We start from the raw sequence: 24464 nt of genomic DNA on the forward strand, positions 1-24464 counted from the left end.
CTGAGTTTGCTAATACTGACCAAAACGGCCAGCCCAAGTGTGCTTCTTGCTCACTTGAGTTGGATGGTTTTCTCCTGGTCCATCCCTCAGGAATCCGTGGTCTCTCTGTCAGTAGAAATTGGGAGGGTTTCACTGAGACTCCAGCCCGTGAATTAGTTGGTAACTTCTAACTTTATCTTCCTTAACACCTTGGGCCCAGAGGAAAATAGGCCCCAGAATATTCCTCCTAAGCCCGGGCTTTGGTTTAGGTAGTAAACCCAGAGTCAGGTTCTCATTTGGAATTGGCAGCAGGGAATGGAAAGTTTAGACTGAAGGAGAAATCCTGGATTTTATCAAAACCTTCTTTTAAGATGAAGTCAGGTAAACAGTGCGCTGTGCCTCTGTTTGCCTTCTGTGAATTGGGTACAGTACTGCTATTTAATTTTAATTGTCTGGTTTCCCAGTGCTGCCAAGCCAAGGATGAAGCCCGTGGGCAGTGCTTCCCCTGGGGTCTGTTCTTCCCTGGAGATGAATCGGGCTGAGTTGGTGGTGATGAAACCACCCCCAAGCCTGCCCCCTACATCCACACACACCCTCATGCAAGTCTTCCTCATGAATGGCCCTAACACGTATGTACACACACACACACACACACACACACACACCAAATGCCCCCTACCCCCTTTGCCTTACTGAAGAAGCCCTCTTTGTCCTCACCCTTCCTGAATGGTGCTAGAGTGACTCTGGAACTAATGGTCAGATTGGACCGGCTTTGTGCTTACTTTCAGCCGCCGGCCTGAGGACGCCGCTGGCGGTGCCTGGGCCGTACCCCGCCCCGTTCGGGATGGTGCCCCACGCCGGCATGAACGGCGAGCTGACCAGCCCCGGCGCCGCCTACGCCAGTCTGCACAACATGTCCCCGCAGATGAGTGCAGCCGCCGCTGCCGCCGCCGTGGTGGCCTATGGGCGCTCCCCAATGGTAGGTGCCATGGGCGGGCTGGCGGGCAGGCCAGGGCCGGGACCCCCAACCACGCCTGCGAAACAGAGCCCCAGTGTCCCCGTGCTCCGCCCGCTGCCATCAGCATGCTTCTGCATTAAGTTAGGGCACAGCGCTTCTTGGTTTACTATTTTCGTGGATGAAACAAGGCAGTGTTTAGGAGCTACTTTGGCAGTTCAGGGGACATCTGGTTTTCTCCCCCCAAATAGACTTCTTTTTTTTTTTTTTTTGGAAGGCGATGGAATGACTCAAGTAGCTCACAGAAGCCTTTTCATTCATTTTCTTGAGGGTTTTTTATCCCCCCTCTTTAATTCTTAGGAAAAAATATTTGAGAAGCTGTAACGTTTTCTTTCCATGCCTCTATTATTCTTCAAACCAACAGTGTGACTCAGGTGTAAGCAGTGATTTCAGGGCAACAGTGAGGAAACAGAGGTGACTGAACCCAGGGGCAGCCTGCCCATCTTCTTGCCCAGCCTTGTAAATAGCTTCATTTTTCACTGGAAAGATACAAAACTGTATGCAAAGGGCAAAATCAACTGTAACCCTCGATTGCATCAGGGAAAGGAAACAGATGATATCCTGTAGCAAATAGAAGTCCCTATAGATTTCTCCTGGCTCTTTAGAATAGGTCATGTTCGGTTTTCTCCTCTCCTCTCTTCAGATGGCATGACCTCCAGTAGTTTGGGCTGACAGTGAAGTCTGTAGGGTTTTTTCCCTTATGTTGTACTAATAAGAAAGGCTGTGCATTGGGGGGCAAGATAGTTTGAAACAAAGTAGGCAGCTAAGGGACAAGATACCTTCATTAGGGTACACAGAATAGGGAATACATGCATGTTTAAGCGGTAACTTAGACCAGTGGTATGAAATTGGGGACGATTTTGCACCCCCCGCCCCCAAGGACGTTTGGTAATATATGGAGACACTTTCAGTTATCAGAAGTGGGAAATGCTATTGGTACTTAGAGTGTAGAAGCCAGGGGTGTTGCTAACTATCCCAAGACAGCCACAAACAACTGCCTGGCTCAAAACATTGATAGTGCCAAGGTCTAGAAATCCTGACTCAGACAGCACACTGTTCTCTGGACTTGCTTGGGCAAGGCAGGACATCCTGAGTCCACAGGAAGTAATTGCTATGGGAAGCTGGTTCTCAGTGTACAAATAGACCGCACTCCCACTGACCTCCCCAGAAAGGAGCGTGGCCTGTTGTATTTACAGGTGGTTATAGTATTCCTTGAGTTGTAATTTTTTTTTTAAATGTTAGCATGTGTTACCGTTCCTGTTTATGTTGCTTTGGAGATGTGGGTGTTTCTAGTGAAAAGTCTTTATATGTGTTCACCAAGTGCGTACTCTGCATAAACTGAGTCTTCGATGTCTTATTTTTGTTTCCAGGTTGGGTTTGATCCTCCCCCTCACATGCGAGTACCTACCATCCCTCCAAACCTGGCAGGAATCCCTGGGGGGAAACCGTAAGTACCTCTAACTCTTCAGTTTTGTTTTAAAGGCAATTACTTCGTCATGGCTATTAGCAGACTAGAATTCCAAAGGGAGCACAGGCTGGGGTGTTTCCAAGGAGATTTCTAGTGTCTTTTCCTGAGGAGTGTTAACACTTTCTATAAATAGGCACCTTGTAGGTGTCATGCCTCTGTCTTTTCACTATGGGTGATCTCATGCATTTGGTTATTTCTGGAGAGAAGCTGTTGTAGACGGGGGGCCAGGAGGGAGGCAAGAACGGGGAGGTTGGCCCTCCTCGCTTGACCCTTCTTCAGAAGCATTCTCTGCTGTGCCTTTGGTCAGAGGGTAGCTGCTGGAGGTTTTCAACAGGACTGTGCTGTGGGCAATGGTTATGCTCTCATCAACTCTTGAAATCTCTGAAATTTGAAACAGTCGACCCCTTACCTGTCTCAGTGTTACCTTTTCCTTGTGTAGGCGGCAACTTGAGTTGTACGAAAGGTAGTTGTCGCATCTGTCGGATGCCGGCACTGGAGGTTGGAACCTCCCTGCACACCCTTCCCCCGTCCCCAATAAAGTTTGGTGCGTGCTTCACTCTAAGAGATCCAAGATTACAAAACGCAGCGTGGCTTTGTGGGAAATCATGAAAGAGAGATTAAAGGGGCAAAAGAGCATTCAGAATTTGAAAAACCCCATTGGTTATTCTTCCGGGGTCACTTAAAATCACTTGCTTTCCATATGTTCGTAATTAGAAATGAGATTTTGAAGAATTCCTAAAGTCCTTAGTTTTCGTACAAAGCAAAAGTAAAATATGGGGGTAGGGGGTGTCTGGCTTACTTCCCAGCACATACTCTGCTCTTCCATAGGGCCTTTACAATTTTGATTTTTCCAAATAAGGGTATGTGTCATAGGCCTTCAGTTTATTTTTCTTATACTCTCTGCCTTTGTGTGGTTGCTTTCAGCTTTTACTTATGCGTCCACTGTGTGTTGCATGTTACATTATTTTGAGTGGTCCATTCAACTACCTGGTCATCTTTGTGTGACTTGGATTGGAGTCTTTCTTCAAATAGACCAGCAGCATGAGGAAAAGTGGAATTCCTTACTCCATAACCTGCTTTTTGGAAGTAGACTCTACTTTACATGCATGATAATATCTATTTCATGGTAATTTGATTCATGAAGAAATGAAACTTTTTCTGTGCTAAGAACATGTAGAGATATTAAGAATTTACAGTGACATCTAAGCCCAGGGAAGAGCAGGCTTGGGGGTGGGGCAGTGTTATAAATGCTTTCTTACCTGGTGGATCTCTTCTGATTGAGTAACCTCATATTTTCCTGGGTCTGCCCTTCTGCATCCAGCCTTGGATGCCCCCGGGCACTTAGTGGGTATTTCTTATCTGTGGTCTCTGGCAGTCTAGCTGTTGTATTGTCCTACAGACTGGCGAGTGGATAAAGGGCAAATGAGTAATGTGATAAGACGCAATAATTAATAGTAACTAATGAATCTTCAGGGATATAATAAGCAAATAATGCCAAGTTCAGCTGACCATTAGGGAAACCCAGTTTCAAGAGTTGGAGGTGTAGGGGTATGTCTGACTGCCAAGGCTCTATCCTGAATGTGAGGTGTGAGGCAGATAGGTTGGGGTGGGGAGAGCTATGAGCTGTTGTTATGGTCTTGAAGGTGCAGAGGACCATTAACTCCGACCTAGCTCCTTATGGTTGTGTGTGTGTGTGTGAATAATGCAATTAGACACAAAGTTGAAGGCTTCTCTGAATGATAAGACTGGTGTCATGCTTATTAGAGCCAAAATACTCAGGGGCTTGGCTTGTGAGCACCTTGGATTTCTTTGTATTCCCAGCTGTGTTAAGCTAGGACATGATGTGCTCAGGGACAATGACAGTGGGCGCGGCAGCAAAGTTGTGAGAGTCACATAGGAGAGTGAGTCTCTGGATCAGAGTTTAAGTTTGAGGGGAGCCATGTAATGTGAGAAAGATCAAGTTAGTATGAGAAGGGGAAAATGGAGTTCACCGATATCTCTGGGATCTGGGCTATACATCTTACTTCCTTTGTTTTAATCCATTAATTAGTATGAGAGGGCTTCCTGTCCTCATTGTGGAGGAAAGTAATACTCCCTGAGGCATTGCTTCTCAAAGCATCTATGATGACCAGTTTTTCTCCAATGCGACCAAGATCGGTACTCTTATAACAGACAATACAGATGAATAGGAGAAGAAAGATATACAGTGTAAGTCCGAGGTTTGGGGGTGTGTGTGTGTGTGTGTGAGGTTTTGTGTTTGTTTTACGGGGGAGGTTGTTTTATTTTGTTTTTTAGATTTTACTTATTTGAGAGAGAGTGGGAGCGCATGCAGAGAAAGATGGAGAAAGAACATGAGCTGGGTCAGGGGCGGACAAAGGGAAAGCAGGCTCCCCACTGAGCAGGGAGCCCGATGTGGGGCCTGATCCCAGGACCCTGGGATCATGACCGGAGCCGAAGGCAGATGCTTACCCAGCTGAGCCACCCAGGCGTCCTGACCCAGTTTCTTATTACAAGAGTCAGCTGTCATAAGTTGGCTCTGTCGAGTTGCTGTATAACCGTTTTCAACACATCGCTTCTCGGCCTTTTGGCTAAGATCAAGTGTAACCGTTTTCAACACTTCTGTCCCTGAGTGAGCTGATCTCCATGTGGATGGTAGCAAATGTTTGCAGACCACACTTTGAATTGCTTTGGTCTGAGACACTTAAGAGAAATGGTGTCAAACCGACATGGCCAGGGTAAGGGTGAGTGAGGTGTGGTAAAGGTTTGCAAATGTCAGCCTCTGACAAATACCAATCAAAGTAATATTTGGGTAGGGCGACAGCTAGTTACTATGGACATTTGAGCAAGAACTATGTGTCAGGCTTTGTGCTAGACGCTGAGCAGGCTCCAGGAAAGAGAATGTTCATCTTCCCCGCCTTCTGGGGGCCTGCGGATGTGGAAACATTACAAGTGCTGGAGTATGTTTCTGAGGCGCTGTGAAGGCAGAGCAGCGGGTGGCAGGCAAATCTGTAAGGAGTGACGACGGTTAGGATGGGACGGGCTTCCTCGGGGTGAGGAGGAGACACTGAAAGCTAAGCATGCGCAGAAGGAACAAGCCCAAAGAGCAGAGAGGGCAGAAGCGGTGGACCATTGCAGGTAGAGGGGACAGCCTGCCACATGGTCCCAGTACAGGGGAGCTTGAGGGATTCCTGTGCACATGGAAGAGTTCCTTCCGGTCAGTAGAGCCAGGAGAGTTCCAGTGAGGCTGGAAGGATCTCGAGAGGGCCTCTAATGTAAGTGCTCATCTGTGGTTTAAGTTTCCCACGCTCACCTCACCATGCAGCTGCGTGCCTCTGCCCAAGCATGTCTGCTGATGGGGCCTTGCTGGTGCCTGGAACACCTTGTAACGTCCTGTGACACTTTGCACGCCTTGGCCTTGAGTTACTATCATGTGCACATGTCCGATTTCTACCTGCCTCTTCCCTATGGGAACTGAAGCATGTGAAGGCCCTCTGTCCCCTTGAGCACAAATACCCAGTAAACAAATATCTGGTGCATTGAGGAGGTGGGAGATGAGTCCGGGATTGTGCAAGACTGTGACTCATCCTTTCCAAAGGAGATTCACATTTTTGCATTTTAGAGTTCAGCACTGCTGATTTGTAAGAGGTCACCCCAACTGTGTTTTCCAAACCCTCGAGGCGAGATTTAATTGGTATTGTTTGCTCAGCTTCTCTTGAACTCACTTTTAGTTTTAGGAAATGTGTTCCCCTGAGCCTTGTGGAGATCCTGGTAAGAGAAATTCTGAAGTTTAGTTAGGTCAACATCTCTTTGCTGTGCCTCACTCCGCCCTTCCCCACCCCAAGACGGCGTTTGGGCCCCGAAGTACCACTTTCCTTTTCATCCATGCTTGGAGGCTGTGCCCTTCCTGCCTCGAGTAGTAGCACCTAGAGGTCAGTAATAACTCAGACTAATAATAGTTTGGCTTAAGATCCAGCTTCGTTCCAGGTTCCTTCACCCTGTGTTTTAATGCTAGACATGTAATTGAGAAATCTTACACCCACTCGTTTACTGTTTAAATAAATCTTTAAAGTGCCTTTTTGGAGTTGGATCCTAAAGAGAAAAGAAAATCTTAAGTACATATGGGGTAAGATTGCCTCTTAGGAAAACATGTTTTGCAGCAGTGAAGAGCGGCCATTCTGGCTTCTAGCCAAGAAGACATTTCCGTGGTCAACCCCTGCCCCCACTCCCTATCCCATTTTCCAGTCCTGATCTTGCTTCTGGTTCCTCTGTTGACCATGTCTAGAATCCACAGTTGGCTTATTTAGTGGATTTGAAACTTAATTCAGCCCTCTTTTCACTGGTGTTGGTATTTGGGTGTTTTTAGTCTATTAAGCGCCCAAAGTAACATGCTTGTTTTATGTCTCATTATCACATATGGGTTTGGGTTTAATTTCTGTTTTTCTACTCTTTGATCTTCTGGGAATGTGTAGCTGATTTCTTGAGACTATATTGCAATGGAAGGCCCTTTATTTTGCTGTGAGTTATGTTTAGCTACTAGAGAGTTGACCTCCCTGTACATCTCTCTGTCCTTCTTCCCCTTCTCAGAAACCCCTTTCTGTTTATCAGATGTAAGTGTGCTTTGCTTCTTTCTTGCTCACATAATGTTTGTTTGCCTGTACTGGTTGGTTCTTTTGCTAGAATTTTCAAATTGAGCTTTAAAAGGGCTGTATTTTAAACTTTCCTTTGTTTTACTTTTTATCCAGGAATCTCTCCGGTTTTAATCTTTGTCCTGCATGGGGGCCTTGTTGCTGCCCAGCATAAGCCTTTATTTTTTTTAAAGGTTTTATTTATGAGAGAGAGAGCACGAGTAGGGGCAGAGGGAGCCTGACATGGGACTCGATCCTAGGACCCCAGATCATGACCTGACCCAGAGGCAGACACAACCAACTGAGTCACCCAGGTGCCCCACAGGTTTTCAGACATTTAGTTGGTAGAGGAAGTAGGGCCTAGAATTCAGAATCATAAATACTAACTTTGCTAGAGAACCTCCTAGAATATCAACTAGACCATCTCCTGTTTTCTCTGGAGAATTTTCTGGAGTAATTTTCTTTTAAAGTCCATTTTAAAAGGTTCTGCATTTGCCTTTTCAAAAAATGGGAATAGTCAGGTGTACGTTAAAGTCATGAATAAGAAAAACACAGAGACTCCCGTCTTAATGCTTTAAGTTCTCGCCTTATAATCTAATTGTTACTAAAGCCCTACATTCACGTAGATATGCTGTCTTCCAAATAGGGTCAGAATTTTGTGCCCCAATCTGTATATTTGCTGTTTGGAAAAATGCCGGGATACCAAACTGGAAAAATCCTGTGTTTTATAGATGTTATGAGTTAGATATGCAGACCTGAAGAAATGTTAAAGGTAAAGTTATGTCGGCAGTGAAGGAGATTTTACCATAAATAGAGGAATTGTATTCCCAAGGACCTATTTTCTTTTGCTGAAATCTTAGAATAATATGACTCTGATTTCCTTGCAACCTCACACCCCAGTCCCCCGCCACCACCTTCATTATACTAGTTCTTGAAGCAAAGAGTATCCTCCACAATCATAAATTACATTCTTCTCATCTACCTTAGGATGGCCCTGATGCCCCAGGCCTCAAAGCCTCTGGGGCCAGGACTCTCTAATGAAGTGCCCTGATGACATTGACACAAGAAGATTTCTCTTGTGTAGGCTACCTGTCTTCATCCTGATGGGCACGTGTTTTCCCTCTCGAGAAGATGATAATGCCCAGTGTAGTGCCAGTGGGAAGCTAGGGTGAAGATCAAGAGCTCTACTTTTGTGGCAGGCCTGCCCTTGATGCCCTGAACTTGAATCATGGGCCTTCCACTTACTAGCCAAGTGGGCCAGTGACCCTCCCCTGCGCTGCTGCTGCTTCTCTCCAAATAATAAGAGATTAAGAGCTACCTCCTGACACGAGAACCAGAGGTTGAATCTATGTTGTGTGTCGTGCTTTTCTCAAAGTACTTTCTTATGCAGCTTCATTTACACCACACCTCCGCAGTCGTGTTTAGTGGGCAAGTTTTCTCAGGGCATGTTGTAAATATAGGGATGGGGCACAAGTAAGTTACCTATGCCCCCACATCTTATTAGTTACTAGCTGAACCTCTAATCTGGGTCTCCTCACTTTTTTTTTTTTTTTTTTAACTCTTTGGTATGCTTTTAAGCTGCCAGCACAGGGTCACGCTTTTCTGCCTGTGACCTGTGGAAGCTTCTGGAAGGGTCCCATGTCCATTGGGCTCTGCTGACTTGGGGAAGGGCCATGGATTTCACTCCATCACTGTGGTTGCTTTCACTGCCTTTTGTTTTGGTCCAAATAGGCTCTCTAGGGACCAGTTTCCCCCCTTGGGAATGTTGGTACTGTCTCTTTGTGACATTTGATAGGACAACTGGAAATTTCTTGGGGATAGTTGGCTGGCACAACCCAGGTGGTTAGAGGACCCTCTACTTTCTTGCAGCTTACTCTCCTTGCCAGAGTGACCTTCTGTGCCTCTATTTCTAAGTGAGTAGGGTACGATGATGAGGTGTTGAGATTCAGGTACTGAGTGCCAGCCACCTGGCGAAGTCAGCCCACCTTTCTCTGAAAACTCTGCTGTGGCAAGACACCGAATGAGAAGTGTAAACACGTGCAGCCATCCACAGCGTGATACGTGCCATAGCCGAGACTTACAGGAAGAGCCAGCGCCCTGGAAAAGAATTGTCCCTCCTGGGGAGGTTGTGGCAGACTGAGAAGGAGAACAAGTGACAAGCACTAAGGAGGGAGGCGGTGCTATTCCAGGCCAGAGGGAACAGTTTGTGCACAACTTGGGAGACGTGACAGCGTGTGGTATTTTAGGGGACTGGCCAGTCATCCCATGTGGCAGGGAGTTTCGGATGCAGGACGGTCACATGAACTGAGGCCTAGCCATATCGTGAAGGGCTTGGCGAGCCCCGAAGAGCACGTGAGGGTTTCTGACATGATTGGATTTTTGATACTTGTTAAGACAGCACGAGCTTCCCCATCGAGAGTGCCAAGTCCACAGGCGGCGGGGTCTTGGCTGCAGCCATGATCTCCGGGGCCATGGTTCTTCATCACCATTTACTGGATCCCACTGCTGCTGTTCCTGTCTATTTCCAGCAAACCGACGACTCTGTAAACACCTGTTTTCCGTTGGCCACAGAGCACAGCATAGTTTTATTAGCACCAGTCTGCTAGGAAGAAAAACAACCTGCTTCTCCAAAGCGTAGTCTTGTTTTCTAGCTTGCCGCTGTCCCCAAGAGGCTTCCTGGGGTGGAGGGGGCTGCTGGGGACTCCTTCCTTTGAATTTCTTCACCTCTGCTGTGTGCCCAATAAAGAAAGTGTCCTCAGCTCCAAAAGAGTTTGATTTCATTTAGTTTTTACATCTGTGCTGTCCAGGGGGCTTTATTCTTTTCAGTTCTCCAACCAGATTTCGGAATTTGGTCCTGATCAGCGGGCACTCGTGCAGAAAGCTGGGTTGGGTCAGGGGCTGAGTTCTCCAAGACTTTTCTTGGGTGCAGGTGGGTGGCCCCAGCAGTGTTGCCCCAATGAGGGTGCGAGGAACTCACCCTTCTGCCTCACAGTTTGCCACGGTCCTAGCTACGTGTCCTCTTCTCCTCTTTGCCAAGGGCTGTCTCTCTACTCTCGCCCGTCAGGATCTATGGATTTCCTTTGCCTTGTCATTGCCACAGGCTTTCCTGATGCAGACGCCGGCACCTTCCTCCCTTTCTGCATTCCTGGTCCCCACACTCGCCCACTGGTTGATAAGAGAGCCCTTGATTCAGCATACCCTCACATTACTCTTTTTAAATCATGTGTGTTTGATACCGATGCTCCCATTCTCTGAAGGCCCTGTAGGTGTGGAGCATGGTGTTCAGTGTTTAATGGTTTTGCAGCTCTTTTCACCCTTAGAGCAACTCCTGCATCCCTCATACTTGGTTATATGTCTGTCTTGTGGATCAGGAATGGACATGCTAATAGGCTGCAGATAGGCCAGGAAGGATGGCCATAGTGAGGCCAGCATGCCAGGCATCTCCCGTCCATTTAACACCTGAGTCTGGGCTCTGACCAGGCCATGGACCTCGTCTACTTAATCATCAGTCAGGAGCCCTCTCAACTTTTTCTTGAGCAAACAAATTTCAGCTTTTAAAATTGAGATAGACATACGGAAAAGTGTGTGAATCGTGTATATAGCTAAGTGTTTCACTGTAGAAGCCCCTCTTGGGTCCTCTCCAGTAGCTGATGGGAACCACCCCCCTCTGGCTTAACATCACAGATGAATTCTGCCCATGTTTGAAATTCTATAAATCCAGTCATTCCATATGCATTCTTCAGTGGCCGGCCTCTTTCTGAATTTAGGCTTGGGAGATATTTATAAATCCTCGTGCCGTGTTTATAAATTCCCCTTCCTGGTTGATTTTACTTTTCCTAGCTCTTCAATAAGTAGAGGATCTCCTGTTTCCTTCTGGGATGTCTGTAACGTCGTTATGATATGCCATCAGTGGGGCCTTTGCTCAATGATATGCTTGTACTTCCTGTAGGTATATAACTAATTCCAGACTCTCGTCGGCTCCCTTGGTTTTTCCTTCCAGTTGATCCCTCTTTGAGACCCATCAGCCCTTTGTGTCGTTCTGGTTTGTTCATTTGATTAGGCTCTCCAGCACCGCAGGCGGCACCAGCTTCCTGTGAGGCCCCCTGTGACTGATGTATTAACATCCATGTGCATTTCCCCGGGGGACCCAGAAATGTTCCCAGCTTCTGGCAGCAGTTCACTGCACTGTGAATCAATTTTAAATTGCCTCGGTATGATGATCACAGACCTCCTGTGTGTTTAAAGGAGACACCTGGGAGAGAGACGAGTGTCTTCCAAAAATGGGTGTACAGCTCTCTGTCTACACTTTGTGCATCTGTTTTAATCTGGAACGCTGAACTCCATAAAAAGAGGGGTTCCAAGTGATACAAGGTAAAATTTTCTTCCCCTAAAACTCCAGAATTGCTAAAAGGGTGCCTGATGGGGAGTTTGCCTATCTGGAGGCGCCCACCTTGATTTATATAAGGCCGATGGAGGAACGGACCTTCACATGTGCCATTATTCTCACACAGAGAGCTTTAATAGGCAAGTTCTCTCCCCACATCAGGCACTGTTTTAACCAAATACATTCCATTTGATTGTTTCATGAAAACGCTCTGGTCATTTCTCCAGCTTTACCTAGTTCTTTAAGTTCTTTGTCATTTTCAGACCCAGCTTAGGGGGTCACATAATTGCTACTGGACCTTGAAGAATTCTTCTAGAACATGAATAGAGTTAAACTCCAGTTCTTATGGTGGTCCTGTCTTCAAGGGCCATCCAGTGCTATTTGATTCCAGCTCTGAATATCCCATAATAAATGGCATAGGTTCTGTTAACTCCAGTGCACATGTATTAAAATCATGTGGGCTTGAGATGTTACTAAGGACTCCAAAGGGTACTGTTGCATAAAAAACAGGGGACTCAGTGGCTTGTTTTCTTGTAAAGGCTTTGACCTATAGTTGTTCTATATGCATATTTCTTTTCTAGGACATTCTATAGGGTTCCCATTATGTGCTCAATTATCCAATTAAGAGTAATGTTAAGGAATTGGTCCAGCTAACCACATAATATTAGTTGCTGGAACCAGTTTGTCAGGAAATAACATAAAATATTTAAGATCGTGTCTTGGTTTGGGGAAGGGGAAGTTCTCTCTCAAGCCTTTATGTATTTGATATTTTCCTTTCATAGAGCAAAAATAATAGCATATATTTTCTTCTCAAGCTTAGGGAAGTACATAGGTTTTATGTGCAAGCAGGTTGGAAACCTGATATCCTGTGTCAGTTTTCTGTTTTGTGCATGCTAAGTTATTTTACAAAATTTGAGTTAGCATTAAAATGAATGAGTTCTGTGTTAATACCCATAGTCTTCAGATCTGTAAAGGGACTGCAAGGTGCCAATGACAAGTTCCAGAAAGGGCCCAGACTTATCCCAGAGGTCACAGGAAGGAGGAAACTCTACATAGTTCATTTGTTATGTAAGCAGACCTATAGAAAAGGCTTCATGTTGAACTACTAAAATGCCTACTGATGCTTCAGAGAAGAATAAAATGAAAGCAGTGCTCTTCAAAATCCATAAATCCATCTGTTTGGATGTTGGGGGTAGATATTAGCACTTCTATATCTTTCACCCTCTAAAGTATCTTTTCTTTGTGCATGTTTTATAATGTGTGTGATACATTAGTGCTTGGAGTTTAAATCATTAGATTTTAAGGCAGAAAATATGCTTTAAGATTTCGGGGTAGAAACAAGAATGTTGGGCGCCTGGGTGGCTCAGTGGGTTAAGCTGCTGCCTTCGGCTCAGGTCATGATCTCAGGGTCCTGGGATCGAGTCCCGCATTGGGCTCTCTGCTCAGCAGGGAGCCTGCTTGCCTCTCTCTCTCTCTCTCTCTGCCTGCCTCTCTGTCTACTTGTAATCTCTCTCTGTCAAATAAATAAATAAATAAAATCTTAAAAAAAAAAAAAAAAAAGAAACAAGAATGTTCTAGGATTAGGTTTGTTCGTATTGAACAGGGGAGGAAAACAAGATCTTAAAGTAACATTAAAAGTTTATTTCTCTCTCCCGTAAAAGATACCGGCTGTCGGCAGCCCAGGGCAGGTATCACAGCCCCATAGTGTCACCAGGGCCTCTGCATCCTATCTTTGGGTTCTACTTCCTTCAGCAATTGATTCCCAACTTCAGAGTCAGCTGTGGCCCCCAAGGGCTGGTGGAGCTCTCATTACCTTGCTCACAGTTAACAGCAGTAGGAAGAAGTGAGAAGAGAAGGTAGGCAGGAACCCCAGTGCACCCCCTTAAAATTCTTTTTCTTTTAATTAATAAACTTTACTTTTTAGAGCAGTTCTGTGTTCGTAGCAAAATTGAGCCAAAAGTACAGAGAGCTTCTACATCCCCCAGAGCCACTTTCTGGGAAGTTATGAGCTTAATGCCACCCCGCAGCTCATGTATGTTGAGCCTTGTACGTCTCAGTGGTGAGAATGTGGTAAAGCTGGGGAGAGAAGCAAAGAGTAGCTTTGCTGCCTTAGATGAAGTGGGTTCGTGGCCAAGGGAGATATGGAGATTGTCAAGGAGAAAAGTTGAAATCTATCACCAACCTATTTGATATCGGAGAATCTTTTATTATTTTCTCTTGATTATGCCAAAGAGAATAAATTCAAGCCTGAAACTGGTGCATTTAGAAAACTGCTTTTGTTTGTCTGTGTTGAAATACACTGTTTACTATGTGAGTTCTTAAGGGCTTCTTAAGGAATTCTTAAGGGCTTTGTTCTAAAGCATAAAAAATAATCATTTAAAATTATGCTAGGAAATCCTACAATTTCACAAGGTACATGGAGGGAGGTATTTTATGTTAATTTGGAAGCGTAGTTAGCATTTTATATGTGATTGGAAGGAATGCCTTATGGAATGGTTAGGCACAATTGAAAAATAATTAAATATTTAAAAAATAAAGTTCAATGTACCTGTCCTTTGGTACTCTCTAGACTTCTGTCACGTATTTTAAATTTGCTCCTTTGGTAAATACTTCAGCTTCTATTGATTCCAAGAAAATCCTCAGGAAAATTGTTCCCTTCTTTGTCCTCCTCATAGATGCTGCTGAGCTAATGGCCAACTGCTTTATGATAAATGTTTTCTCTGTCTCCTCTCCTGTCTTTCTCTCCAACCGTCCCCTTTCCAAAAGTGCATACTCCTTCCACGTCACCGCAGACGGCCAGATGCAGCCTGTCCCTTTCCCCCCCGACGCCCTCATCGGACCCGGAATCCCCCGGCACGCGCGCCAGATCAACACCCTGAACCACGGGGAGGTGGTGTGCGCGGTGACCATCAGCAACCCCACGAGACACGTGTACACGGGCGGCAAGGGCTGCGTCAAGGTCTGGGACATCAGCCACCCCGGCAACAAGAGCCCCGTCTCTCAGCTCGACTGTCTGGTGAGCGAACAGGAACTGGCGCACGAGGGTAATGTCTCCCTGGAGACTCAATAAGGAAATGGCTGTTTGGGCCTGGGTTTTATTCCCATTATGAGGAAATGGAAACCCTTTCTGTTTCCTGCGTTAGCTGTGTAGCCCCCCCCGCCCCCACCCCTCTCCCTGAAATGTTGAAGGCTTCATTTGTTGCTCTTTGGGTGGTTAAATCCCAGAGTTGGGGGACTTCTTTTAAAAAATATTTTACAGTAGTTTACAGAAGCTGTCCTTGTTTGAGTGTGTATTCAAAAGGGGGTTTCCCATTTAATGCATGCAAGCACAGCGAGGCCTGGACTCTGAGCCCTGCAATCCACTCAACTTTTAATTTCCCTGCAGCCTTCGGATAAATATTGAATAGTAAACATTTGATAACATGGCATAAAAAAAGTATTCTGAACAGGGTCTGTGTTTTCAGGGAGACCTGGGAGGGCTGGCTGGGTTTTATTACCTTAGCTTCAGGAAAGGTTAACAGATCACGGTGCCAGAAAACGGGGTGGCCGCCAGCAAAATGGGAATGCTGAGAAAGCTTTCCCGGAGCACTCTACTTCATCAGCCTGCTCCCAGGGTAGGAGAATACGGCTTTGCATTTTTCAGGATCACAGAACATGTTGGGACATGTTCTGATCTCTATAAACTGTGAGCCCAGATTTTACAGCCCATGTACCACTGGCCTTAAACAGAATCAGGGCCACCTCACCCCCGATACGGAGCCTGCCCACACTCTGCTGTGGCAGCGGGTGTGGTTTACCCACTGCCTGCCCAGCCACTGCCGAGGATTCTGGAGCCAGAGGTTTCAAAAAGAAGAACAGCAATGTTCTTTGAAATACAACAGCTTTTTTTCTCTAGTAGTTATTGATTTGCTTTTTAATCAGATAACTTTAAAAGATCTCCATTAATGTAATTTCAACATGTTTCAACATAGGCCGACATTCTATAATAGTAAGACTATTTTGTGACCCTCCTCACCTTTGTTGAAATTTACGTGCTTAAAGTTTTTTCTCATCTTTGAATAATAGGCCATGGCCAAAGCATAGGGAAAACTTCAGTTCTATTTGGGTTGAAGGATAGCAATTATTTCTTTAAGGGAGGGGAGGGTCATTTTAGGTCCCACCTTTCTCTTTCTTTGTCTTTATGGGGCTGGACCGAGGGAGAAGGAACAAGTCTTCAGCAGGCTCCATGCCCAGCAACGGGGCCCGATGCCAGGGCTTGATCCCACAACCCTGAGATCGTGACCTGAGCCGAAATCAAGAGTCAGACACTTAACTGACCGAGCAACCCACATGCCCCTCCCACCTTCCTTTTTAAATATGTGCTGGTTTTGATAGAGAGATGCCCTCTTTTATCAATTTCTTTGCACCGAGAGGCTTGAATATGGCAGCAGCCGTGTTACCCCTTGAGGAAGCAGCTCTGTTAAAGTCCTAAGAAGGATCCCGTGACTAATGAAGAGTCAGCACAAGCCTTAGGTAGAGATTCAAAAGTAATGAAAACCAGAACGTAGGCAGCAGGTCTGCGTTTTCCAAATAGTGAATAAGGGAGGGTGATGAGGTCAGAGATTTATAAACTAGCTTTGAAAAGTGGTTTCTTCACAGAGAAGTGTGTGCACACACACCTCGCATCTGCTGATCATTTCGATTCTTTCTACTCAGTAGGAAACTGGATGTCAGGAAAAGTTCCATCTAAGTGTTTGCCCATGAGCGAGCCTTGGAGTTTGTTTTGTTGACTGTTTCAAAGGGGAAAGTTACAACTGGCTCTCAGTCTTTGCTACAGAACTCTTGCCCTGCTGGTGTCTGTGAAATACCACTTTTCCAAGTCAAAAATCAAGATAGCAGCTAGAGAGCATGGTATTGTTATTGCTTGATCATGCATCATAGCAATGGAGCTATGTTTATTTCACAGAACAGGGATAACTACATCCGTTCCTGCAAATTGCTCCCTGACGGTTGTACCCTCATCGTGGGAGGGGAGGCCAGCACTCTGTCCATCTGGGACCTGGCGGCTCCGACCCCACGCATCAAGGCAGAGCTGACGTCCTCGGCCCCCGCGTGCTACGCCCTGGCCATCAGCCCCGACTCCAAGGTCTGCTTCTCGTGCTGCAGTGACGGTAACATCGCCGTCTGGGACCTGCACAACCAGACGCTGGTGAGGTGAGCATCTCTGGTTTTCTATGGTGGGGGTTCCCTCCTTGGGTACCTGGGCCTGAAGGCCTCCTGCTTCTCAGGCTTCACACAGGCCCTCAGCGCATGGGAAGAGCCTCCTGTGTGCTGGTCTTAGAGCGCTAGGTATTGGGAGTGTGAAGACAAAACTGATGCTGCCCTCTGGGGGGCTTACAGCCTTGCTGCCATGCTCGGTATCCTCCACACTTTCTATTACCTCTCTAACATCCCCATTCTCTAGCCACTTACAGATGCTGGACTTATTCAAAAAATATTCCTGACTTTTGCCAAGGGGCAGCAAACATACCATGGATTACATGGTGGTACAGAGGGTCCTGGATACTAGGTGCTTTTGGCTTTGGCTAGAACCTTGTTGGGGTAACAGGAACAGAGTGATAAAGGATAACAGAAAATCCACAAAGGGACATTAGAAGAGGAGATTCCAGAAGTGCCTGGATGGCTCAAGATGCCTTCAGCTTAGGTCATGATCTCAGGGTCCTGTGATCAGGCCGAGAGTCTGGCTCCCTGCTCAGTGGGAACCCTGCTGCCTCCTCTCCCTCTGCCTGCTGCTCCCCCTGCTTGTGAGTGCATGCTTTCTGTCAAATAAGTGATTTTTTTATTTTAAGAGGGAGATGCTGTGAACTTCACCCACAAAATTGTTTTAAAGTATGCATGTTTCTCACTTACTAAAACAGTGCTGTCCAGGTGTCGTTCCAACCAGGAATGAGCCTGCCTTCCTGTAGTCTGTCCTCTTAACTGTGGTGACAGCCACAGTCCTGCCACCTATGTGTCTCTCCTTGGTTCTGACCAGCTCCTTCCCTCTGTTGAAGTCAGAGTCCACACCGAGATGCTATAGAACAGTCTTTACAAAGGGAAGCACTAGTTAAACATCCCAGGTAAACCTGGCTCGTGTTCAACCTTTTCGTTCCCTATTTTCTTTGCTCAGTAATGCTCTTTGTTTATGGTGTGGTGGTAGGCTGGTGGATGATTTAGCAGGGCTCCTTTGATGCTTTGGGTTCCTGTGCCGGAGCGAAGGGATGGATTTTCGAAGTCATAGCAGCTTAGTCTCCCTCCAAACCTTCTCCATAGGAATCCAGTCAGTGTCACCAAGTCAGGCTCTGTCCCTGCGTGTGGCTGATGCTGTTGCTGTTGTTTTCTCTAGTCATGCTCTGGGCAGCTCAGAATGAGCAGAATGGACACAAGTAGATAGAGCAGACAGTCCCTTCAAACTTTTAGCCTAGCCAGTGTTTGCTGTTTGTTTGTTTTTTCTTTTCTTTCTTCTTTAAAAAACAAAAAAATTACTCAATAAATAGCACTTTCAAAATTTTTATTCTAAGGGATTTTCAAATATTAATCCTTTTAATCCTTATAACATCTGCACTGCTGTTATCCCAATTTTATAGGTAAGGAACCTGAGACAGAGAAAGGTTAAGTCTGCCTGCCTGGCTCACACAGTCAGGTGCCGGGGAGACAAGATGCCGCGCAGCCATGCTGTTCTCATGTCTGTGCTCTAAATTCCTGCTCTCTTTTAGCCCCCGGGAGTAAACACCTGCTGGATATAATGGGGTAGTGCTTTACGAATTTCTTGCTCACTTTGGGTTGGCCATGTGTGGCTAACAGCTGCTCTGTGTGAGAGGGTGTCATAGAGTCTGCTGAATATCTCGGTATCGACCGAGACCCAGAACGGTCAGCACCTCCCTTCTAGGAACCTGAGAGTAGCACCAAGATTTGTGGACGGAGGTTGGAGGAGCACCCACCAGGCGGCTCAAGTCTGTAGAGAAAACCATTTTTAGTCAAGGAGTAAAAGTTTGAGGAAGGAGTAGTAGAACTTTCAAAAGATGGGTCTGGGACTTCAGTAGTCCTGTGTGACTTGTGAGGAGTCTTGGAGGAAAGTGGGGCTGGTTGGGGTATGTGTGCATGGGATGGGGTGGGAACAGTCAGGTGCGTAAGGGGGAGAGGACAAAGACGGACATTCAGAATAATTTTTAGAGGAATAGTTTTTGAAGCAATAGTTGTCATCTTGTCTCAGAATTCATGGCAAGTGCTGCTTTTGTCTTGTCTTCCACGCTCTTCAAATTCTAAGCTCAGTTTAAAAGTTTGGAGTTCTGTGGGAACAATAAAGTGAGGGGAACTTAGAGGAAGAACAGACCTAGAAACTTCGGGCGTTGAAATTCCCGAGCCATTCTCATGCATCCCCTCTGGTTCACTGTAGTGATTGGGCCTGTTCTGGTCATGTCCCTGCTGGCTCCCTCTTGGCAATCAAAACTGGGTCTGGATCCACAGATCACCAACCTTGCAGTGGTTCACCTTAGCCTCTCCCTCAGCAAACCACTCGCCTTTGGCCTGGCAGAGCATCTGTGCTCTGCAAACCTCTGTTGGTTAATTGGTTTTGGTAGTGTTGCTTGACTAAAGCACCAGAGTTCCCTGGAAGAGAACAACCTTGTGCTCCACTTCAAGGCAGGGTCCCTGCTGAGGTGCCCATGGGTCAGCCTCAGCAATTAGCTTTGTCTCATGCTGGCCCTTGAGTCAGGAGGCCAACATGACCCTTTGTCTCTGGGAGTCCAGATTTCCTAATACAGGACTGTTTCTAATCCAGAAAGCAAGGTTGAGTAAATATGTGAGCTCATGCTTTGTTGCCGTGTAGGTCATCACCCTATGGATTCACTCATGGAAAAGTAAGTGCTTCTGGACCCCGAGCTCCTAATGTTGTGATGTAGGCCTACATCTTTCTTTACACAATATACTCGGGATTCTGTGTGTTTGTCTTTTTTTTTGTTTTTTGTTTTTTTTTTCCTTTAACACTCAAACACTTTTCCAGACCTGGGAGGAATTTTCCCTTCCAGACGATTTGTAAGAAGAGCTATAAGAGCGTATTTAAGTTCTCCCATGTGATGACCTACAATGGCATTCCACATCTTTAGCAATTGGACCACGAAAAAAGAAAAGGAAAATCTGCAGGTGCTGTTTCCTCCTCAGGGGAAGGTTAGTGTGATCTTGCACATCAGCAGACACTGAAGAGATGACACACACACACTGAGTCCAAAACTAACAACACAATAGTGTTTACCTTGAGCTCTGGCAGGAAATCATTATTCAGTCTGGTTTGTTTTATCAGGCAATTCCAGGGCCACACAGACGGGGCCAGCTGTATTGACATTTCTAACGACGGCACCAAGCTCTGGACGGGCGGCCTGGACAACACGGTCAGGTCCTGGGACCTACGCGAGGGGCGGCAGCTGCAGCAGCACGACTTCACCTCACAGGTGACGAGCTCTCCCCACCCTACCCCCACCCTGGGAATCTCTGAGCTGGTCTGCTTCTCCCTCCCTTTATACCCCACCATAGTAAGAAAAAGGCACCAGTCGTGACTTTGAGATGCCGATTTAAAACAAACAAAAACAACCCCCACGGACAGACAGGCAACATCCCTGAAATGTTTAGAGTGGTTTCTAAAACCCTATCGGTTAAGACCTGTTACTTTTATTTATGGACGAGTTCACCAAAGGAACTCGTCCAGTGAAGAACCTGTGGTTTGACCTGTTGGAACATATTCCCACCGTCCAATGTGGGGGTGAGAGAGGATTATTTGATTCACATATAAAAAGACAGCTTGAAAAATAGGCAGGGTTATCACAAGGAGTCGAGAAAAATCACAACAGCTCTGAAAGTTAATTCATTTCCCTTGCATCTGGGAGCTTAAAAAAATGCAGTCGTATCTCTGTGGATGCCCATTTTATTATGCATCCCTGGGAAAAGGGACTCGTGGCTGACTAGATTGATGGAGGTTTGAAATGATATGAAATGGCAACTTCATGGGTTGTGGGGATGAGTTAGATGGTGAGCGTCTGAATCTAGACTTGTTTGGGGAAAGACAGTTCCATTTTAAGTGTTTTCTGTGGGTGGAATTGTTCTTTTGATCATTACTTGTGTACAGCTACACATATTACTAAATTTCATGTCCCTGTTAATCTTTTGTGGAGTTTCTTAGAGTCTTACTCATTCCAGCCCTTTTCCCAGTATGAGTTAGGGTACTGTTTACAGTCTGCCTTAAAAAAAAAAAAAAAAAAAAAATTTATGGAACATTTCAAGTGTACACGAGTACAGAGACTGTCATTGCATATATCGAAGTACAGAGAAGTGTCCAATAAAGCCCACTTGCCCATCACCCAGCTTTACAGTTGTGAACCCATGACCTGTCTCCCGTATCATTCCTGCCCCCAAACACTGGATTGTTTTAAAGTAAACCCCAGACATACGTCATCTCATCACAAGCATTTCAGTTAGTATCTGCAGAAGACAAGGATCACATTAAAACATACATATACACACAAATGCCATATTATTATTATTATTATTTTAATTTTTATTTATTTATTTGACAGAGATCACAAGTAGGCAGAGAGGCAGGCAGAGAGAGAGAGGAGGAAGCAGGCTCCCTGGCAAGCAGAGAGCCCGATGTGGGCTCGATCCCAGGACCCCGGGATCATGACCTGAGCTGAAGGCAGAGGCTTTAAGCCACTGAGCCACCCAGGTGCCCCACAAATGTCATATTATTAAGAATAATTTCTTGGGGCACCTGGCTGGCTCAGTTGGTAGAGCATGTGGGTCTTGATCTCAGAGTCATGAGTTTGAGCCCACATTGGGGGTAGAGATGACTTAAATAAGTAAACTTCAAAAAGTATTAAAAGAATAATTTCATCACATGTGATGTATGTATTCCAAGCTTTCTGTTTGTTTTCATAAAGGTGTTTAACACTTGGCTGGTCTGTGTTGGGTCTCTTATCCTGTGGACTTTACTGCAATCCAGAGTTTGCGGATTACATCCCCCTCTTCTTGCTGTTTTACCCGTTTCTTGTTGCCATTTCACTTCTCGGTTTATTGGGCAAAATCACCAGCAAGCCTGTTCTGCTTCCTACAGATCTTCTCCCTTGGATACTGCCCAACTGGGGAGTGGCTGGCCGTGGGCATGGAGAGTAGCAATGTGGAAGTTCTTCACGTGAATAAGCCTGACAAGTACCAGCTGCATCTCCATGAGAGCTGTGTGCTGTCCCTAAAATTTGCTTATTGTGGTGAGTTGAGCTGAAAGGAAACTGGAGGACGCCAATGGCCGCAATGGAAAATACTTCTAAAAAAAAAAATACAGTAGAGATCACGTCTGGAAAAAATGTTCTCTGAGCAGCTGGATGCAATAATTCTGCTGTCTTAATATGTCCCTCAGAGCATCGTGATGTCCGTTTCAGCCTGTTTTCCTAATGTGAGAAAAGTCAGCAGGGGATACAGTTGCCTAATACAAGATTTTGACACAGATTTATTTTTTTTCTTAAGCGCAGAGGTGGAGGGCAATTAGTTACCACTCTGTAGGGGGGCAAGGTTTTTAGAAGCCTGGGGCAGCCATGTTGGAAGTCGTTATGGACTGAGCAGGATAGGGAACTAGGATCAGAGAAGGGCATATTCCGCTTGCCCCACAATGTTACTCTGCAGTGAAGATGAAGAGAGAAGTTCATGTGGAGTCAAATATTTATCCTCGAGATGGATGGAGGGATGAGTAGCTGTTAGTCACTGAGCACATTCTGTGTGCCATATATCATGTCTGGCATTTTTCTTAAGTTTGTTGTTTAATCCTTCCTAGTCCCATTTCATTGTGAGGAAACGGACTACAAGGTCAGCAGCTTTATCGATTCACTATTTGAGGACCCACTGCGTGCTGGATGTGATCCTGTCTGAAGTGTATCCGGTGGCTTGTGGGGCTGACATGGTCCCTGCCACTGCTTAGACAAAACCCAAGACCACAGATGGTTCACAGTGGAGCCTGGATTTAAAACCTGCTCTCTCTACTCCCATCCTAGCCAAGTGCTTAGACATAATAGTTCGTGATTAGAAATGCTCTGAGTTTGATGAAGTCCAGGTTGCTAAGGAGGGATTTTAATCTTGTTTACCTCCATGTTCCTTTGCGAACTCTAGGTAAATGGTTTGTGAGTACTGGCAAAGACAACCTTCTCAATGCATGGCGGACCCCCTACGGAGCTAGTATATTCCAGGTAAGTAGATCAGCGCTCCTTGCCCAGAATGACCGTTTGATTGGGGCATTCTCCAGGACTCCAGAAGTGAAGCCACCTCAGGGAGGAGCAGGGGCCCTGAGCATCTCTGTTCCCATTAAAACTGCGCCCATTGTTTTCTCTTCCAGTCCAAAGAGTCCTCGTCCGTGCTTAGCTGTGACATCTCTGTGGATGATAAGTACATAGTCACTGGCTCAGGGGACAAGAAGGCTACAGTCTATGAAGTCATCTACTGAAAACATGATGTGGTATAACATTTATAGTTGAATCGGGCCAAAATGTTTTGAGAATTTGTAGAAATAGAAAAGTTGTAACTTTAAAAGGAAAAAGAAAGCCACGAAAACCTGTTTCCAAACCTTGACATGAAACTACTTTGAGTCTACAGAGAGGAGGCGACGAGTCTATCAGCTGAAGGTCACCTATCTACCTAGACCAAACGGAGCACTGAGGCAGAGTGGACAGAGGGGCCAAGGGGTGTAGGCAGAGCCTGTTCCTGTCTGTCTGTGTGATCTGCCGAGATTACCTTCCTGTTCCTTGCGGTTCCCCTCACATTCTGTGCTTCGTAGAGCAGTGCTGTCTCCAATGAACTTGTTTCCTGGTTTCGCATCTTGTGAAATGTTTTTTTGTATTTTTGTTGAAGGTTAAACATTTGTATAAATTGTAAATATATTTGGTTTATTACAGTAAAGGCTTTAGTACCAATAAGTGGTTTTCCTTTTCCTTCTCTGTTGTTTTTATCAAAGCTTTGGGATCACTCATGTGGGTTTTGTAAGCAGAGTCCACACATTTGCAGAGGAATTTGAAGCAGGCCCTTCTGAATTTGCAAATAGATTTGGTTGTGGACTCGCACTGCATTGGAACCTAATCAACACCTCTAAGTTAGTGGGAACTCAAGACTAGGAATAGTCAGTACTTGAAGGTTTACTAATGACACTTTCATTTGGGAAGCTAAAATAACTTCATCAAGATTCGTGTTTTTTTAAAGATCTCCTGTGATTGGAGGTCACAAATTAAAGCTCTGCTTTTTCTTGGTGTTTCACTGGGAGACAGAATATTCTCTTCTCCAGGAGAGTCCAGCATCTTCAAATCTTTATTGTCTCCCTTGGCAAGCATCACTTCTCAAGACATGTGGGTGACTTGTGTTCAGTGTTAAGATAGATGATGTTCACAAAGCTGTGGAATTCATTAACCTGTAAAAAAAAAAAAGGTGAGATGCCAACTGGTTTTGTCTCATTAATACTTAATCTATTATAAGAGTTGACCTGAGCCAGTCACGCCCAGCACTGAGCCCCATTCTTCTCATTAAGGTGTTCCCCGGAGCTTCTTGCCATTGCCATCTCTCATTAGTCCAGTCTTCCTCTTGGCGGACAAGCTTGTATTAATTTGATTAGATGAAACCCATAACCCTGGGCTTTTAATAAGTTGACCATGCATGTTTCAAGGCTATATGGCTCATTTCTTCTTATACCTATTATTAACTGCTATATTTTAGAAAAGAATGGTTAATATTTTTAAACCAGGCTTCCTGGCTATTTAAAAATAGCACCTAAGGAATTTTTAATGTTCTTGTTTTCTTAGGATCCAGCAAGTTGTTGGCAGTTTGTCTTAATATTTTTCATTTGTTATCCAGACCTCCTCGTTTTTATACATTTAACATTATTTTGTTTGCTTTTTGCCAAAATAATATTTGTTTATGCAGAGAGTTGTTAAGTATTTTCTCTTCTCATTAAGTGAA

At 45.4% G+C, this 24464-nt stretch overlaps 1 protein-coding gene across 2 annotated transcripts in view; it reads left to right on the forward strand.

The window, feature by feature from the left end:
• Positions 1 to 23434, forward strand: part of LOC132024781 (transducin-like enhancer protein 1) — an 86960-nt gene extending 63526 nt beyond the window's left edge. For both annotated transcript variants that reach the window (XM_059411795.1, XM_059411797.1), the window contains exons 13-20: positions 768 to 958; positions 2365 to 2441; positions 14238 to 14487; positions 16417 to 16664; positions 19789 to 19936; positions 21592 to 21742; positions 22635 to 22711; positions 22858 to 23434. In XM_059411795.1, coding sequence (XP_059267778.1) covers positions 768 to 958; positions 2365 to 2441; positions 14238 to 14487; positions 16417 to 16664; positions 19789 to 19936; positions 21592 to 21742; positions 22635 to 22711; positions 22858 to 22965 — 1250 coding nt within the window. In that variant the 3' untranslated portion in view covers positions 22966 to 23434. The remainder of the gene's footprint in view (positions 1 to 767; positions 959 to 2364; positions 2442 to 14237; positions 14488 to 16416; positions 16665 to 19788; positions 19937 to 21591; positions 21743 to 22634; positions 22712 to 22857) is intronic.
• Positions 23435 to 24464: the final 1030 nt, after the last annotated feature.

This window comes from Mustela nigripes, chromosome 9 (assembly GCF_022355385.1).
Source record: "Mustela nigripes isolate SB6536 chromosome 9, MUSNIG.SB6536, whole genome shotgun sequence".
NCBI classification, from domain to species: Eukaryota; Metazoa; Chordata; class Mammalia; order Carnivora; family Mustelidae; genus Mustela; species Mustela nigripes.